This window comes from Bombus bifarius, unplaced genomic scaffold (assembly GCF_011952205.1).
Source record: "Bombus bifarius isolate JDL3187 unplaced genomic scaffold, Bbif_JDL3187 scf7180000007966, whole genome shotgun sequence".
Classification (NCBI taxonomy): Eukaryota; Metazoa; Arthropoda; class Insecta; order Hymenoptera; family Apidae; genus Bombus; species Bombus bifarius.
Genome location: NW_022884352.1, coordinates 200,669 through 220,342, shown reverse-complemented (window position 1 = coordinate 220,342; position 19,674 = coordinate 200,669). Strand labels below are relative to the sequence as shown.

At 48.1% G+C, this 19,674-nt stretch overlaps 1 protein-coding gene across 5 annotated transcripts in view; it reads left to right on the top strand.

Annotated features, from left to right (window-relative positions):
• LOC117204671 overlaps window positions 1-19,674 on the top strand; it is a 258,060-nt gene that overhangs the window by 235,252 nt on the left and 3,134 nt on the right. For 2 of the 5 annotated variants that reach the window (XM_033442289.1, XM_033442303.1), the window contains 8 exons: window positions 1,562-1,655; window positions 6,190-6,387; window positions 14,493-14,705; window positions 15,226-16,860; window positions 17,402-17,644; window positions 17,958-18,413; window positions 18,587-18,862; window positions 19,369-19,638. In XM_033442289.1, coding sequence (XP_033298180.1) covers window positions 1,562-1,655; window positions 6,190-6,387; window positions 14,493-14,705; window positions 15,226-16,860; window positions 17,402-17,644; window positions 17,958-18,413; window positions 18,587-18,862; window positions 19,369-19,638 — 3,385 coding nt within the window. The other 3 variants (XR_004487117.1, XM_033442321.1, XM_033442311.1) reach the window with 3 other exon arrangements.

Sequence of the window (19,674 nt, the reverse complement as noted above, 5' to 3'; positions counted from 1 at the left end):
TAATCTCGTCGAGGATTTCGACGCTTTCGCGTTATCGTCTTTTTTAGATAGGCGAATGGTTCTCGCGATTTTGAAGCGGATAAGTCGTGGATCTCGTTTCCATCGATCGGAATCGTTTTCCCGTCGCGCTTGCAATCGACGAGTATCGAGGAGATTCGTTCTTTTTAGAACGGGCGTACTTTGAAACGAGCAACGACAGATTGGAATTACCATATTGGAGGAGGGACTGGACTTCTTATTTCCGTTTCCTTTAGAGCAGAGGCAGGAAAAAACGCAGCCTGAAGGGTTTCCTCTATCCAAATCGCTCGCTCCATCTTCCGTGCAGTTCTCCTCTCGCGTTGTCCCCTTGCAAAACTATCTCTACCATTCTCCTTCTTACCTTCTCTTTCTCTCTTCTTTCTTCGCTCGCTCAAACTCTGCTCTCGCCACCGAGCTTTCATCTCCCCCTGTTCCATCTCGGGCCTCGAGATTCATCCGATTCTCGTCCACGAAGATTTCAATCTTGTTTGGTCGAGGTATCGACACGTTCTCATCTTCCTCTCGATATTCCCAGCAACCTGCTCCCCTTCCCTTCGTTTTCTCTCTTGCTCACATCCTTCCTACTTTTTGTCCCGTTCCACTCTCTCTCTCTCTCTCTCTCTCTCTCTCTCTCTCTCTCTCTCTGACCACCCTTTCTGGTCGCGAAACGTTTACTAACCCTTGCGAGAGTAAAAGAGAAGATGGTCGATGTCTATATCGATCGGTCAGGACGAATCGAGTGCAGGCTCGAAGGAAATTCCCGGTTGCTTCCGCAGGAAATTCGCGAAACGCCTGGGTCGAGAGACCCTTCATAGATTCGTAGCCTCTTTTCCCATTTTTCTCTCCTTTTCTCTTTTTTTTTTTTTTTTTTTTTTGTTGGTAAGGACCCTCCGCTAGTCTCGCTAGCAGCACCGAGATGATCTCACGACCGCTCGCAAATCTATGTAACGAGAAACGGACGCAGTCTGGCGAAAGATGGAACGCGAGCTAAAAATCTGGCCGTTGACGCGCTCTTTCTCGGCGCCGGAAAAGACTTTCCCAGTCTATGAATATATTAAAAGCAAACAAAGCCGCTCCTCCCGTAATCCTCGCGTCCTCGTCTCTCTAGAAGCACCGTCTTCGCTCAGCGGACGTAACGCTCGTCCCGTTTATTAAACCGTCCCGCAAACGGTTTCTTAAGCACTTTAAGTTAAGCTTCGTCGTTACCCTCGAAAGACCTGGTTGGTGTCTCGTCCGACGAAAGGAGAGGAAGACGATAGCGGACCTCCATCACGACGAGGAACAATTAAAATCGCGTCCATCGTGCTTGAAAGTGCCTCGCCTGTCGTTATTAAATAACCTAGCTCGAAGCTAACTTTGGATAATCAAATTGATATCAATTATCGTCATGCAAATAAAACGAAAACACTCTTTCAAACTTGGAACGTTAATTTGAGGAAAAATGGAATTTTCTTTTTCCTTCGGTATTATGAATAATTTTAACGTAACTTTTTGCATGGCTTTGCTTTTTGTCTTTGTTTGACGTTTCTTACATTTGTTTCAGACGGAGATCTGCTCGAGTGCCCTGACGGACGTCATCCACGCGGTTATCAACGGAACGGACGGCTGCCTCTTCTGTTTCGGACACGCGGGACTAGGTGAGTCTATCTATGATTTCCAAGATACAAAATCTCCTCTCGAACTGACTTTGGTATCGAGGGATTTCTCACGACGTAGATCCAATAAAAAGCTCGTTAAACATTTTTCATCGTTCCGCGCGGAGTGACAACGTCTTCTGGTTCGCTCCTTTCCGTCCGCACATTGTTCGACAAAGTCCGTCGTCCCCGTAGACAAAACGCCATTGTCCGTCCCTCGAACGGAGCTCATCCCGACAGAGCATGGAAACAATTACATGAAATATGAATACCACGGGGAATTCCTCGTCCTTCTTATCGTCCTACTACTCTCTTCCCCATCGTGGTACGTTCGAACGTCAAGATGCATCTGTTCCAGCTAGAAGTGGGCTTTTTACGCAACTTGTTTACTGCAATTGCAGATACGGCAGAAGTACCGGCGACTCGTTGTCGAAAATTAGATGAAAATCGTGGAACGAAGTTTGTTTTGTATAATTGCACGACTAGTCGAGCATCGCTCGACAACCGGAGAACACAGGGTTATCTTTGGAAACTTGAATTTCACTCGTCTGGGAGGAACTCCCCGATGGAAAAGTCCGAGCTCTATCTCCAGCCACGAATTAACCATTCGCCGGATGAACCTATCGCGACGGCGATTCTTTATTTACACATCGTTCCCCCTGCGTTGCACCGCAGCGTCCATTTTCACCGGCGCGGCAGTTTGTCGCTCGATTTTCATCGTTCTGCAAGAAGCTAAGGGAAAGAAAGAGTACCGGCGCGGTGGGCGAGACGCGCGCGAGTTGTTTTACATTTTAAGTAGTGATATCGAGTTTGCATGCAAATGCATGATTATGCGAGGAAACCGAGGGGAAGGAAGATTTTCTCGGGTCGGAGAAGGAAGTGGCGAGATGCGTGGATACCGGCGGGAAAACGGACGAGGAGAGTAAGGAGGCGAGAACGAGGAACGAAAAGGTGGAGTCGAAAGGAAACGAGATAATGTATGCTACTGGGACACGAGCTTTCTCGCTTTCTCTCTTTCTCTCCCTTTTACCTCTCGCTCCCTTCTCCACGCTCTTCTTCCACCTTTCGAATCTTAACGCACACCGGAGATTATCTTCGCCTCGTCTCGCTGTATTTTCAACGGAAATAACTTCCGAGCTGATGGATTTATGGCAAGTCATGCAAAGAGGCCGATTAAACCTCTCTACCGAGTTCCGCCGCTTGTGTACCCACCGGTATACTGCACAGTTATCAGTGGTAAATACTCGAATTCGGAATATTCGACGTTAGCCGTTTCTTTGAACGATACTCGTCGAAAAATGTCGTTTTAGTTTCCTAAATGAATTTTTTAAACGATCGAAGATGAGATGTCACGATCGATCGAAATTTTCTTGCAAGGAATAATTCAGTGAAGAGGAAAATGCGTCGTACGACGAAAGAAGATACGATAGACTAGCGAGAAAGATAAAAGGGTCTACGAGATGGGCGAAGATAAAGAAACGCGAGAGGAGAAAGACGTGGAAGGAACTTTCATCCCTTCGCACCTCCGCCAAAGATACTTGAGGCAAGTCCGCGAGCAAACTGCTTTTGATCATAGCTACGACAACGCACTTTTCTCCCTTTCTCTTTTCGTCTATGTGTCATTCCTCTTCCCCTCTGTTCTTTCCCTTTCTTTGTAGCCGGACTCCCCTAACTCTTTACCTCCCCGCTTCCTGTTGCTTTGACACAGAGAGAAGCACCAGCGAAACGCGGAACAAAAGGAGAGAGGAGACGAAGTCCGCGAGGTGAGACGAGGCGAGACGAGACGAGACGAGACGAGACGAGACGAGACGAGACGAGAGGAGGAGGGAAAAGGGAGCGCAAGGAAAAGGAGCTTATGCATCGTAAGCAATCGAACGAATCTTAAAGTTATGCGCCTTTCCTGGTTCTCTCTTCGCGTGATTCAACGAGCCATCTACTTCGAGTCGCGAAAAGACGACGGGGGCCACGATTCAAGAAGAAATCGCGAGACACCCACGGGAAACAAGAAAAAAGCAAGTGGAACGACTACGAAACGACTACGAAACGACTACGGCTGGAAGGTCCCTTTGAAAGCAACAGGATTTGTCGTACAGAAAATTGTAAGGGGCGGACCGAGGAGGAGAGAGGACGAAGAGGCAGCGCGCGCTCCCTGCATGACAGCCAGACAATGCGGCCTTTTGTACTTTGTAACGCGGTGCTAATTACTCCGCATCAGCCACAACCCTTAAGGTACACGCTGTCGAACCCTTTTACCGCGAGAAACCACTGAGAAAGCAGATTAACCAACAAAACGAGAAGAGAGCTAGCGAAGAACGCGCGAGCCTGTCGCCCGCCGCTTTGACATGCAAATACTCGCGATAATTATACCGGGAAACGATGGTTCGCGCTTCGTTTTTACTGCGAGCGCGGCCCGATTCAGCACCACTACCACGATACAAATTCCGCGAGTTGTTCCTCGCAATGCTTCCGCTTTGCGGTGGAAATTCGCGAGAAACGAAATCGATACTATGGTTCAGCCGACCAACAGAAGCATCGTTTTCGCCGTACAGATCATTTCCTTTCAGAAGAATTCGCGAATACGTTCGTTTCCGTACGCGTTCTCCGAGATTCCGTTTGACGTTCGATCTCGAACGCATAGGCGAACGAACATCGCGGAAATGTTCAGACAGAACTAGGGTTTCGATTCCTATTTACCGTTCACGTAAGCGATTGTGCGCCACGTGATATTCTTTTCCCCGCTGATGGAGGGGCGGGTGGGATGAACTCGAAGGGAATTTCAATCGGTAGATGCATCGGCTTTAAAGCAGTCGTACGCGAGTGTCGCGCTAAAGATTTTCCCTGTCGTGGTTCCCTCGGAACATTTCTCGCCCCCTTTCCATCCCTCTTTGCCGTTAGTGGGAGTTCTCGCGGAATTTTTCCGCTTGTCCGCGTTTCAGTCGTTGACTCGATGCTGAGAAGCAACGATACGCGCAGCTGTTCGCGGAACCGATGCATCGTCGATCGCAGTTCCTTCCGAAATTGTTCGATCTCGTTGATTCGAAAGATCGCCAAAATTTCTAGAACACGCGATGCAAAATAGGCCGCGGGATTCTCCCTTTAGAGAGATTAATTACGATTAAACCGCGTAACGTTTTTCAATCTGACCGGAAAGTCGACTCGTAAACGAATGCCCGTTGAACTCCCTCTTCTTCCCGGTTTCTAATTAAATAACAACATAATTCACCGTCTTACGTTAAAACAATTAAATAACGTTTAAGATTCAGCGACGGCTGCCGGTGCTTTTCCATTATTTCGCCGTTGCCAGCAGCCAACGTGAGAACCCAACCCTCGAATTCTTACGCCTTCCGCTTTCAATTCCCGTCGTTTCTCCTTTCGTTCGGTCCTTCACTTTCCTACCATACCTTTTCTTCCCTCTTTTTTTCGGTTGAACTCTTGCGCCGCACCCGTATTGTTTTATGATTTTAATAAGACTTTTTCGTTTACCTATCGGCAATATCTCTTGGCTCGCGAACTTGCCGCCTTTTCGCGCTGAATTCCAAAGTTCCACCTTTCGCTAGGAGGACGAAGAATGCCATTCTGGCTGAGTGTGCCGTAGACCGGGAGATTCTATAGACATTGGAGAAAAATAGAGGCTTAAAGAAGATGACTAGAATCGGATATCAGCCAGTGGCGAAGATAAGTAGAATTACACTGTCGTGGTCAGACACTGACGCGATGACCCGAAGTTCGTTCGATGGAAGAATTCGAGCTATTGTTTTTAACGGTCCTTCCATAAATAACCACGGACGTCTGAACTCACGAAATAGCCGCCATTCGTTTCACCTGTCACCGATGAAAGCCACGGACTTGTAATGGTAACCGAATTAATCGGTTCCAATCTATCCTCGGTATAAATTCGTCGCTGACGAGTTACGCATTGTAACTATGATCGAGCGTTGATCGCGCTCGCATTTCCCATGGCGCCCCGGTAAATAGTAAACAAATTAATTGTCGCCGACCGGGACCACAAACCAAGCGTCGCGATTGTTGCGCGCTTCGTCGATCTGTAGATTTGCCATGTACATGGACGGCGGATTTTCGAAGGGCAACCGTGCGAATCGATCTCGTAGTGGCACGTGGTTGCACGAAAAGCGAGGGAAATCAATCGGGAGACCCATTGTTTGTTCCATGGTCACGATTAATCGGGCTGACGCATGCCACGCCTCGACATCGCATACAAGTGCGCCACAGAACTGTTTTAATTTATGAATGATAACGCGTGTCTCTACGTATTTTGTGTCAACGGCGACGTATTTTTAGGAACCGCCGGTGTCAATTAGTCCGACGCTGTTCAACCGTAGCACAATTTATGTTGGATATTCGAACCGCGTATAGCCAGTGAAAGCGAGGATGAGCAGAGATGTCCAACGATGGCTAATGGCTGGAAGTCACGTAGCCATCGGCTGTCGACGGTATAATTGCTTAGAAGGAGAGCACTTTGCACTCATCCATAAAAATTCGATATTTGTATAATTAAAACTTTGTTTTACTCTTTCAGGCAAATCTCATACGATGTTGGGCACACCGGAGGCAGGGCACACATTAGGAGCGATCCCGTGCGCGATAGCTTGGCTTTTCCGCGGAATTTCCGAGCAGCGACAAAGGACAGGCGCCAGATTCAGTGTAAGGGTCAGTTGCGTAGAATTAACCACCGGCCAACAGCAGCTGAGGGATCTTCTCGCGGCTCACGCCAACGGTAAGTAAATACGAGCCGGATCACCGACATACCAGCCATGTAACCGCTACACAAAGCGTAGGTTGAGAGAATATAACGAGAAAATGGAGAAACAAGATGGAAACGCAAATACTCTTTCCACGTTTACCTACTACTTTCCAGCAAGTTCCTAAGAAACATCAGAAACTGAAGACTTATCTCTGTCCATCCATCCAGACACAGACACGTCCATTCATCATCCGAATCACCCAAGTTTGAATCGAGTCGGGGAAAACGAACCTTGTGACCACAGGACGCCGGATAGAGTTTCGGTTACAAATTACGCGCAACATTTGTAACGTAATCTCCGCAACGGCGTCGAACTTTTCTCGTTTTAACGCACTCCGATCGCGATAGCATTGTGCTCGCGGCGTGTCGAAGAAACTTGAGTCGTAAGAAACACTTGGCTCGAGCTTGGTCCTCTCGTTTTAGGAGTTCGTCTCCTCTAGTCTCTATAAAAGAAACGTCTTAGATCAATACTTATGTCTATGTTCTTATATATACAGATAAACCTAAACGCAGAGGGGTTGAAAGTTTCCACAGGTCCTCCGTGATAGGGTTGCACGTTCGCCGCAATTAATTCGATGCTTGGAACAATGCAGTGGAGTACAATCGTTTTGGATTAATTAGTGCCGAGTGCAGCGAAGAGAATTGTCGTCCGTCGATAAGCTGATTGCGGAGACTTGGTCTAATCTTCAGAACCTTGTTTCCTCTATCTAATCACGGATGCGTGGAAATCGATCACGCGAATTCTAATTATGGTTATACCTGATAAATCGTATTGGTGTTTCGAAGAGCGACACATGCGCAATTGTGAAAACAATGTTTGTTATAAGGAATAGTCTAAGTTAGGGTTCAAATATTCTACTAACGATCGGCGAAGATGGAGGAGAGAAAAATTACAATTTTCTGAAAATATCGATCGATAATGGATAAAACAGCAAGACTCAAAGTGAATTTGTCATCCTGGAAGCATCGTCGGGCTAAATTATATCGATAAAAAAGGAGTAGGCGGGATCGTAAGAGCCCGTTACGGTTCGAAATGCGCGGACTCGGCATAAAATGGAGAGGCAAATTACATCCGAAAACCGCATATTCCGCTCACTTGATACTACAGCTCGCGTTCCATCGAGCTTCCATTTCAGACGACTGGCTTCTCAGCGTCCTTCGATCGACAAGAATGGTCAGTCATAATGCCAGAAGATGCACCGATCGAACGCCCGTAAGAATGAAATCGTTGCTTTCAATTCTTGTTTCTTTTGGTTCTCGTCGCATCCGTAGAAGATTCGACGGATAGTATGCAGGAAACAGGACGAGAATCGTTCCGGTCGTCATTTGGTTTCGTCTTCACGGACCACCTCGTCCACTCGGTGGCCCGTAAAATTGAGGGGTAAGATTATTTCTGGTCTTCCCTCCTTTCGTCTTCCTCGTTTTCTCTTTGTCTTATTCTCTCCCTCCGTACTCTTCTTCCTTGTTCTCGCTCTTTGCTCGCCGCCTGCGAAAGAATTGCAAGGAACAACTCCTAGGAGGACTAATAAGAAACCGAAGGGTGGATTCTTCTCTGCTGTGGTGCACTTATGGGAACTCTCTGGAAGTCGGGGAGCACGAGAAACAAGCTTTCTTCGAACCATCTCTGAAAATTAACCTTCGTCCACTTCTAACCTTCTCGATTCTCTTGCGATATCGTTGAATAACCGATATAGGAGGAAAACCATATTTTCGCATCAACTTTTCATGCTTGTTCGAGGTAATTGCCTCGCGAATCATACGCTCCGCTGTTCTTAGAACTCTGTTAACTATCGAGGGAATGTATCAACGGCGCGCACGATGTTTAATGGTGGTTTTTTTTCGGAAACGACCGAGCTTTATCGCGCACTTAAACGTGTGTCGAAATTATCGTCGAAGCGATCCACGTGGGTGGTATGATGCATTAAGATTGAATTTAAAAATTAAAAAGGCTACGCGGACACGCGGTGCATTAAGAAACAATTCACGGCGTACAATGTAACCGAAGTTATCGTGATCGTGCCGTGAAAGAGGATAAATGCAAAAGGGTCATAATCCCAAAGGGTTACAATCGTAGTAAATTTCGCAGCTGACATTAACGCAGAAGTCGCGTGCCACGTTGGAACGTGGCATATTAAACTGCGGCGTCGAACGGTAAACTGTTCCTCGAACGTTGCCACGTACAGGAGCCCGTCCATAAACTGGTACCAATTCCTTTTTTCTTTTTTTTTGCCTATTTACGCCTTTAATTTATGTACTCCGTGGAGCAAACGAAGCTCTAAACCCTCTGTTTTAAAACGAACGCGACGATGTACTTGTATGGCAAATTTCAAGGGACAGAACTTTTCTCGCTGTTTACCTGTTTGTTTGTTCAAAAAGCTTAGTACACACGTTACTTTCTTCGAGTACGATTTGCCTCGCGTTAATTCCAGTTTAGAAATGCGGCGCGTGTGCGGATCCAAGTTTTAACGAAAGACTCTGTTTCCGGTTGACTGGAACGCTAACTGATTAAGACGCGGTGTAATTAATTTTCCAGGTTATTAAATAATTAACTCGTATCTCGAGGCCTGCAGAGACGTTCGACTGTCGTTTGTTTCATCCTCTCCTCGTTTCGACTTTCTCAGGGCGTTTCTCCGTCCTTTGTCGTTGCCTCGTGACTTGGCGCACCGAGAGAGCGTCGTTTCCCTCGGCCGACACACCCTCGAACTTCGACTTTTCTACCGGTGAACTCGATAATCCCGGCCCCGGTAATTATTTAAAGTTTTCGGCGTTTCCCGGGTCTCGAAGACCCGAGGACCAGAAACGAAATACCTTTCGTCTTTGCGGTAATTTACTTTTGTTTCTTTCACCCCTACTCCGCTTCGGTTAATCTTTACTTCCGCACCATTTTCGTTGGGTTTCTATTTGTCTTGCCATGGCGAGTGTACGCGATAAACGAGTTCGCAGGAACGCTCGCACCGCTTTTTGAGAGTAGAACGAAGAGGATGAGACACGCCGTGAATCTGCTGTGTATATACTGTGCAGGTTTTCGAAGCGGCCGCGTGCATTTCAATGGTGGCGAGAAAGGAAAATATTTTCTAGGATATTTTTCGTATGAGATTCTCTCGCCGCGAGAGAGGCGAGACGAACGGCGGAGCTCGGGGCTCGCAATAATTTTCATCGTGACTCGCGCCACGGTTATTGTTTTATACTCCTCCGTCGGGTTGGCGCGTAAAGCGGATAAGAAGGAAGATAAGGACGAGGGAGGAGAGAATAATGGAGGAAACGTCGTCGTAGCTATGCCGTCACTGGAGCACGCGGCTTTTAACGTAACGCGCATAAAACGCAGATGGGAGTGTTCTTCCTTTAGTTTTGTTCCGTGGAATGCTGCGGAACGGAGACGGGGATCGATGGAGAATTGAAAGGAGTACCACGGGAATTTTTATTTCCCTTGGCTCGTTCGGGAATTGCGAGGGAATTTTCATTCGATTATGATCAACGTTACGTATCGCCTCTTGCGCCGGTTGCAAATAGGAAGAAAAGCGTTTGTTTCATTTACAAATGCACCGGCAATGCAAAGATATTTTGCTCCCATTGAGAACAGAGGCGGCGCTTCGATCGCGCGAATTATTTGTCAATATCCATTTGTTTGTTGGCTGGCCGAAACGATCGATCGAATAACCTCGAAGCCGCGTGTTTGCATTTCGATATACACCAGAAAGTACATGGGATCGATAGGGGAGTCGGGCATGTAACCAATGGTGCATTTGCGGTCGAAAACAGTTCCTATTCGTTCTTGCTTTCAAAACGTGTATCGTCGTCCTGTTACCAGCTATTTTATTCATCGAATCGCGCCGGTTTGTTCAAATTATTCGGAGGATATTAGCCTGCTCGATGGGCGGATTAGATCTGTCAAGTTGATTTCCAGCACGATCGCGTTTCATCCTCAAATTTTTCACGTCGAAACACATTCGTTGAATCATCAATTGTCAACGTTATATTTGTCATAAAATCCCCTTCCGCTCCTTTCGAGTCCCCAGGATGAATCGTTTACCGGAGACGGTAACTTTTACGAGGGGGATACGAAGCGGGATCTACCGTGCGGTTGGCAATTAAAGAAAACCATCGTCGTCTTACGTACCGGCTGGCTTTCGAGCAAATGGTAGCGAGCAATGGCCCATGCCCCGGCCCTCTGTTCCGCGTCGAGCAGAAATTGGAGATCGTTTCGTTAACGACAGCTTTCCTCACTTCGTCACTTGAAAGTTTAATGACGCGAGGTCTTGCCAGCTTTCGGCCGGAAAGTAAATTGTTGGTTTACGCCGGTAATAATTTTTCTTATACCATCGTAAAAGTCGAACGTCGCGAATGTTCTGCGATCGAATGACTTTGACGTCGATCTCGTCTCCGAACGAGCTCTTTCCCTTTCAATTCCTGTCATGAACCCGAAGCGGGAGTATCATTCGTTTCCGCTATGTGAGAGTTAGATAAAAATTTAGTCTTCGTTAGTTTTAGTAGCGCTGATGATTTTTAGAGTTAACAACGCGGTTGCTTTAACGGAAAATCGGAGCGCTGCGAGATATTGATCTGGTGGTAGGGAAGTAAAGGGTAAATGCAATTAGAAAAATCTGACGTAGAAATTGGAATAGATCGATGCAGGAAACGGTAGGAAGAGAATATCCTAGAGTTTGAACAAAACAAACGTAACAGTAACAGAAGCGTAGAGCGAACCATATGAAAGAATAACACGTGAAGTTAATTTTAATGGCCGTTCCATGGATTAACAGGCGAACGAGGGAAGCCGGCGAGGCGGCGTCTCTATTATCCTGTTCCTCTTTTTGCAAGATTTCACCTGATATGCCAGTGTTTGCCAAGCGTAGGGAAAATTCTCGAAAGCAACGGAGCGCGCACGAGCCAGCTTCCCACGCGTGTTTCATTAAGAGATTCGATTCTCCGCGATAATAAAAGTGTACCCTCAGCTTCTTCCTCCCACCGACCGGTTGTTCCGATCGGAGACGCGCGCGGTCATAAGAATCGCATAAAGCCATTGAGAAGGGAGAGCAAGCAATAAGTCCGTGAGTATTAAATTAAAGGCAGCTCGAATTAAAAGTACTCGCGCAATTTATTCCCGGTGTATAAATAAAGTTAACGACTAAATGAGCATTCCCGTGCTTATTACGGCGAGAAATGATTTATAGAAAACTTTCTCCGTCGGTCTCCCCTTCTTCCTCTTTCTTTCTCTCAGTTGGGGAAAAATACGCGGAACGTGGCTACGCGCGTCTCCCTACGGATCCTCGAGTTATAGTCAAGACGGGACTGACTTTCACGACGGACGAATATTCGCAGCCGCTTATTACCAGCTTTTCCCGTGGTGCCCTCCGGCTCTATCCGTAGTCTCCACGACCTACGACCTTTTCTACTTCTCAGGGCACTACCTGAAACAGAACCGTGGCCCTTCGCCTCTCGCTACTGCGCGTCCCCACGAGACATCGCCCACGAGGAGAACGAAGAGAACGAGAAAAAGGAGAAGAGAAATGAAGAGAACGGCGCGAGCCAGTGGTCTTTGCGCCGTACACTTATTTCGCCGAACATATGACCGTGCAGAGCACATCTTCCACAATTCCGTGCGACGACTGTTTCTACTTTAATACCAGGATCCGGGCGTTCGTTAATTTTCTTGCTTCTTGCCTCGCCGTTCCTCTCGTATTTCTTACGACACGAAAAGCGAAGCGTATAACGTAGACACAGGAGAAGAAGCGAAAGTTCGGCGTTACGAGCGAATAGAGATGCCAATGGTCGAGCGAATTACAGGGAAAAGCTGCGCCATGTCCGACGAATTATTATCGATCCCCTGGAAAACGAGTTACCGCTTCCGCCGGTTCCGATCCGCGACTGATACAGCGACCGATGATTATCGGGCTCGCTGCGAAAGAAGAAAAAACAACGATGCCAGGAAGATTGAGGCTTCCGTCTGATTTTTCGCGCAGCCAAGAGAGAAGGTAGCGTTTAAGGCAGCGTTCTTTTCTGTTTTTCCCTCGTCGAACGACTATTATACTTCGAACCGTTTCGTCGTTTACTCTATTTTTAGACCCCTTAATAGCCGTCGCCCTATGTTAAACTTGCAGGCCAGTTTCCCTGGTAAGAACCAGCAACCGTTTCAAGGAGAATATACCTACGCGACGCGTTTGGCAAAACAGTCTCGTCGTTCTTGGTCATTCAGAAAGCCGGAAACAGATTTTTTCACTGCCCATCGTTTGGTTCACCCTCGGGGGAGTCGATTGGCCCAACTCTGCTAGTATTCGAAACGCGTCGAAAAACGATTTATCCGCCACCCTCGAACCCTATGCGAAGAGAAGACAGTGGTAAGCGGATCGCAGGGTGTATCCATATTCCGGCGAGTTCTTCTCGCGGAAGATCGGCGTTTTATTTCCACGGATTTCCAAGCAACGTCTCCTCGTCTCTTCCATCGTTGCGAACCACCGTCACGCGGCACAGATGCCGACAATATTACTTTTTCCTGTCCTTTTTATGGATATTGCCACGCCTCTGCTGCATTAATACGTCCGAGCGGGCATGTTCTTCTTGGTAACGTCGCTTTGTTTTTCGTTAACCTTGCCTTATATTCTCTCTTTTAACGAAGACGAACCGTTTGATCATTTGGAAATAAAGATCTCCAAGTTTGAAAATATTTATGTCGTAAGATATTTTTCCATATTACGAGCTAGAGTTTCCTGTTTTTGACTCGTATTGCCTTCACAAGGATCGAGTTTATAGTAATCTTGTCTGTCTGCGGTCTCCAGGGTAGTTAGAAAATGTCGTAAAAAGGAGATAAATAACAGATATCATGCCGAACGATATAATGGAAACGAGGCAACCATTACGCGCTCTTTTACGATACTAAGAATACGTTGACGAGATAATAAACCGTTAATTGAACATTCAACAGGCAGATTAAGCATCTTATCTAAACAGTTCTACAAAACAGTTCGAAACAACAGTTTACGAGTATCCCTGTTTTTTCATATTTGTCCAGTGCACCTCGAGGTTCCGTAACAAAAGGAAATATCAGATTTTTACGGTGCACGTCTCGAAGAATCGATAGGTACATAATCACGATCGTTGTCTTTCAATATTCCCCCGGCGTCGTTTCGCATCGAAAGCTTTCTCCAAGGCGCTGGCAATATGTCACTGGCGAGGCTGTACATAAAACACGCTGGTTTACGAGCTGATCAGATGGCGCGTGTGTTATTACGAAAACTTCAGAAACCCTTTCTCGAACGCAGAAACGCGATAAAATTTTGCTCCTCTAGAAGGTTATAAATTTCTGATCAATCTTTGCGTCGGATCTTTGTATCGATTTCACGGAGGACCTATCCACTGGTAGGATCAAATCGGGATTTTTCATCTATCGAATGACGCTCCTGACTAGATATACTTTTGAAGAAATCCGTGATAGCAGGACGACGATGACCAGGCTGTAACAGTGCTTTTACACTGATCACTATTTACAGCTACGTTCCGCATTACGTTGATTATTCGCGCAAAGACCCGTGGCTATGGCCAAACACAAGCCAGTCGTCGATAGTTATCGGCGATAACGCGCCGGGATATCTCTACGGCGCGCATCTTTCCACGTTTTATCGATGTCGTAAGTCAGCTGGAGACGATCCGCGGATATTCCGTGGTCTAGGCGGGGCCGATTTACGCTTCTGTCTAGCGTCCACCTGCATCGCTATGCCCCTCCTATCTGCGATTTTATTTTTCCATCAAATAACAGCGTCGGCTACTGAACGTTGCTCGCGATTGGCGTGCCGCTTATTTCCCCTCCACAACCCAACCAACGTTTTTCTCTGTATTTCCTCGTGTTTCTCCGCGCGATACTTCCTTCGAGTAACAACAGGAAAAGTTACTTTTATCCTCGCGGAATAATACCATTCCGTTAAGTGTACCATTTCACTAACAACTTACAGAGGGCGTATTTATTACGGTATTTCCGTGTCAAAAGAAACCGTGTCGACACGTGTTATTATTTACCGTGTAGGCTGACGACGAGCGTAACAAGGGGAACGCGTGTAACGTGATTTGCGACGGCTCTTTGTTCCCAGATTCCGAGCAGTCGCCGGCTGTGTACTTGAGGGACGACCCACTGTTCGGCAGCCTGCAGCTGCAGCAGCACAGCGAGCTTCGTGCACCGACTGCGGAACGTGCCGCCTTCTATTTGGACGCAGCGGTCGCGGGTCGACAACGAGAGGACGGAGACGCGCACATGCTCTACACTCTACACGTTTATCAGTACAGCGTCGCCGGCAAGGGTGGAGGTAAGTCACCGTTTTCCTTCCTCCACCGATTCCCTCTGCTCCTTCGTAGTCGCCGCTCGTAAACAACGTTTGTCATCGAGCTTCGTAAACTAGAAACCCTCTCTTGATCTGCAGCGGCTTCCGTTCATGGAGAGCGACGATTTTCCACCGACTCTGTGAAATTGTTTCTATCGTTTCTCGCAGGGAATCCTTGGACCCGATAACGCGATTTACTTGAGTACCATTATTATGTGGCGTATGAAATTTTTTGGGCACGCTGATACGAGAATCAAACGTTACGTTAACCGGCCGTTATTACATCCCCGTAATTTCTGCAAACTGATTTCGTGACACGAGCCTTCATCTTACGTTCGTAGAATAGATAAACGTGTCAGTAGTTCACGCGCATTTCCAAGTTCCTAGAATCGTTTTCGTCGGTAATGACCAGATAAAGTTCCGAGCAATGACCAGCTAACGTAACCATATCGTAATCGATTTTTCACGCACGTCGAATATATTTCTCGATATTTTTAATTCTCAGTTGCCGGAGGCAGAAGCAGGCTGCACTTAATGGACTTGGGTAATTCGGATCGCGGCAAGTCCTCTGGCGGGATCCCCTTGTCGGGACTAGGCAATATCCTGCTAGCGATCTTCAACGGGCAGAAGCATTTGCCGTACAAGGAACACAAGTTAACCCAATTATTGAAGGAGTGTCTCGGCTCGTTGACGTGTCACGCCGCGATGATCGCCCACGTGTCTCCCAACGCTCAACACTACACGGAGACGCTAACCACCGTGCAACTGGCGTCCCGCATTCACCGAATGAGGCGGAGAAAGATCAAGTTCGTCGGTGGGGGCACGCAGGGGACAGGCAGCGGTGGAAGTTCCGGCGAAGAAGCGGCCAGGCAGAACAGCGAGTGCGATCCGAGCTCCAGCGATCTGTCGGCGGATACGGTGATCTATGTCGGTCCCAGTACGGACGACGCGACAGACGGCGAACATCCCCCCGTTTATATACCCAGTCTGAATTCCGGAGACAATCGTTGCGCTATGGGGAGAGTGCTTCGTGGATCAGCGGCAGAGAGACCTTGCAAGATGCCGGAAGAACGCAGTCCGGTTCATAAATCGACGAAAGCGGTGAAGACCTTGACGCAGACAGCCTCGAAGCAGACTTCTCCGGCGCACACCGCCACTCCGAAGGCCAGTCCGGCCAGGAAAATTTCGTCGACCAAGGTTCCCTCGTCGAAGGTGAACGATTCGCCTGGAAGCAAGATTCCAGTTGCTGCGCCTAGCGGTGGTTCGGACGAACAGTGGATAGACGGTCCCAGGATCTCCAAGTCGAAGGTCGCGGAGGCTAGACACATGTTGAAAGATCCTCACCACAAGAGGGAAACTTGGATCGACGGACCCATGCAATTGACTGGTCCGCCTACGTTGCAGCTACATACTCAGCAACATTCCTCTGGCTACGGATTCATGGACAGCCACAAGAAGAGTATGATTAGAAAGTGGGTGGAGAATCAGTCATCACAGATCCAGAAGAACAGACACGCAGCAGCCAGAATCGAGTCTTCGAAGATGTCCGGACAGTCGTCGCAATTTAAGGAACTGACCACGTTCAAGACGTGCGGAGCTATGGACGACGACGATACTTCGTTGTCTACGGTCGAGAGCGACAGCCTGAAGGCGAACGAGATCGAGGATATCACCGAGAAATTGGGCGCCAAGCTGAATCTTCTGAACGTCAAGTCCAACACGGATTCCGGACTGGATCTGACAGCCAGTCCTGTCATGGACGACAGCGTGGACAAAGGGAAACTGGATCTTCAGGAGGACGAAGACGACGACGAGGAGATCGTTGTACCTCCACCGTTGCCCCTCATAGAGCCGTTGAGCAACGGAGTGAGCAGAGAAGTCTCGATGGAGAGCCTGAATCTGTCGCACAAGGACATAGTCCTGCCATCCAGGCATTCGTTGTCTTCCGAGGACGAGATCTTAGAGATCGTCGAGGTCGAGGATTTGGAACCCGTCCCCATGCAGGACTCGTGTCTTCAAGTGACGGAAGAGGACATCGCGATGTGTATGGGAGAAAATCCTTTGCCCGAGAGCGATCAAGAGGAGCATCCTTTAAGAATTCTCAGTCAAGAGAATCTCACCGTCGTATCGACGTTCACTGGTAAGTAAATATGTGCGTTTTTTATCGTCTACGCAGTATTCCATCACTGTTCGGTATTACCATCCGCTTGTATCGCGGGGTATTACGCGTGGAAATATTTAGAGCTTTCCACGATGGTTTCTCGCGACGTTCATGTCGCAACGTGTCCTCTCCGCCGTTCTATCTTCCGACTCTTTTTCTCGTCCGGAGGGTACTCGAACGAAATGCTTCGAAGATTGTTTCTGGAGAGAGTCGATTCTTAGATCTTTCTGGCTTGGTAATAGCGCGCTCGATGGAAAACAATCATATTGCGAGGAAAAAAGGAGAAGACAGCTCGAGGATTGTAACGATCGAGAAGAGAGAAAGGGAGATTGGAAGCGGCTCGATATAATTACTCGTCAATACTCTCCGTCTTCGAAGCCGTGCTCGAAAAAGACTGCTTCCAACTAAATGCGCTGTTCCTTTTCATCGCTACTTATCTTGCCATTTCTTTCGTTTTTATCGACGACCGAGCAGCGTCTCGCTAGATAGACAGGAAAAACGAATATGTATTAATTTGCAGATTCGATGTCGGTGATGTCGGACACGGAACGATACAGGCCTCAGTATCCGCCTCCAGTTGGCGCCGGTGTCCTGCCCAGGCCATACTTCGACCACGAGGACTTCCTAGAGCAAGAGACCAGGCACAAGTTCGACCAATTGGCTCGACTCCACGAGCTCTACCAAAGCAAGCTAGCGCTCGCTAACGTCTCCAACTCGGTCACCTATCAAAGGGAGAACTCTTCGAACGTCAGAGAAGCTCCATGTAAGTTTCCGAAAGTTTGTTCCGAACAAGAGGACGCTACTCGATCTTTCACCAACTGTGTGTGTTTTCTGTGTGCGTTATCGACCCTTTCGTTGCGTTTCTAGACTCCGACTTTCTTCCTTTTCCGAACCTCATAACCGCAAAAAAGGCTGTCGCCTTCGATCGGCTACGTCTAGCAAGAATCTGAACGAAACGAAACCGGCAACGAGAGGGTCGAGTCTCATCGAGAAGAGTCCTCTAAAACAAAATCACCCTGTCAGCCAACCGGCGTAGGTCTACAACAACTATCACATTAACGCAGGACAAATTCCAGCCGCCCCCGTCTTCCGTCCGCCGTCGCGCTGTCAGTCCTTGTCCCTCTCGGACGTGATGTTCAACGACAACGCGAGCAATCACGGCAGCATCTACAGCGAACCGGCGTACATCGCCGGCAAGTCCGATCAGGAGAAGATCTGCGACAATTGTCGTCAGAGCATGTCGAGACCGGCCACTGCTTCCTACTGGTATCCGAACAGTGTGGCGCACATAGCCAGTCCCCGGAGATACTGTGGCAAACTGGGTGACTGCAACATCTCCAGCCTGAGGCATCCCGATGGCGCCTCGAATCCTAATCTCAAGGAAGAGGTGGAGAGGCTACCAGGGAACGGAGCTTCAGGTTCAGATCCAGAGGAGGAATACGTCGAGGCGAAGAAACTGTTCACGGCGGCTGAGAGGCCTGAGAGAACTGTCACTGGCAAGTCCGATATCGAGGAGGATCTCAAGGTTCAAGGTGAGAATTTCGATTTACTCGATTAAAAATTGGAAACTGTCGATTAGCTCTGGATTATTTGGAACCATACAGCATCGATAGGATTCTACAATCATCATCTTTGTTTTGCTGTAGCTGAGGTTTGGTTTAGGTATAATACCACTGAGAGTATTGTATCTCCAACTTTCTTGCAGCAACAGCACCGTTGCAGCTGTCCATTCCATCACCGGCGCCATCCTCGGGACGAATGCAGCGTAAAATTACAAGTCTGGGCTCTTCGATGGGTCTGAACAAGGAGGGCTACGATTCTGGCGCCGATTCCACGCCACGGGCAGCGAAACTCTCGCCAGCTACTTTGTCTAGGCATCGTGCGGAAAGTTCTGGCTACGACAGCATCGTCAGAGACAGCGAAACCAGCAGCATCGCCAGCGACTCGTCCAGGCATACCGGAGCTCTTCAAGAGCACCAAGGTATATTTATCGCCGATTTCCTGATACTTCTCCGCGATCTCGAACGAGAAACGCTTGCAACGGAAAATAAATATCATCTAGAGGAAGATCGATAGAAACGTTGCAATTACTTGGAGTAGTTAGTTCGTAGTTAACTTCTCGAGAGATTGACCGATACCGCATGTCCTTCTTCACATTTCATTAGTAACTGCATGCCATTAATTACGTATTCCCTATCACTCGAGGAATCTTGCACAAGTTTGTAAAATCGTAACGATCTGTCAAGCGTAAAGCAAACGCAACTAATAAAAGACGAAAAAGAAAAAGAATTTATCGATAACGGGAAGATGAAATCTGTGCATGTTTGTAACATCTAACGATTGCATAAAGTCACGTAGATAGCTTAGCTTGCCAGCTAAAGCTCCGTGAAACGATGTAAAAACCCTCTAAAATGGTCCCTCCGTACGGTGGTTCTCCTCAGGTGGCGCGCTGGGGGTTCTAACCTCGACGTTGTGCGGGTGTTTCAGCGGTGGAACAGCGGGTGGCAGAGTGCGGGCTCCGGTCACGGGCCCAGTGCCGGGCCCATCTGCCACGGGCGCCATCCGCGCTGCCGGGGATACTCGCGTACACAAGCGAGGACGTGGACATCCTGGACAGGCGCGCACGGTTGCGCTCGGATCCACGTGGCACGATGTCCAGGATACACAACCTGCGACTACGGCAGCGCCTTCTTAGGCTAGAGCTGCGTGACGCTAAGAGGCGCCTGATGGTGCCCGATGCTCGCTGGAGCTACGATCGTAAGTTTGTTTCTACTTTCAAAAAGATCTCCTGCG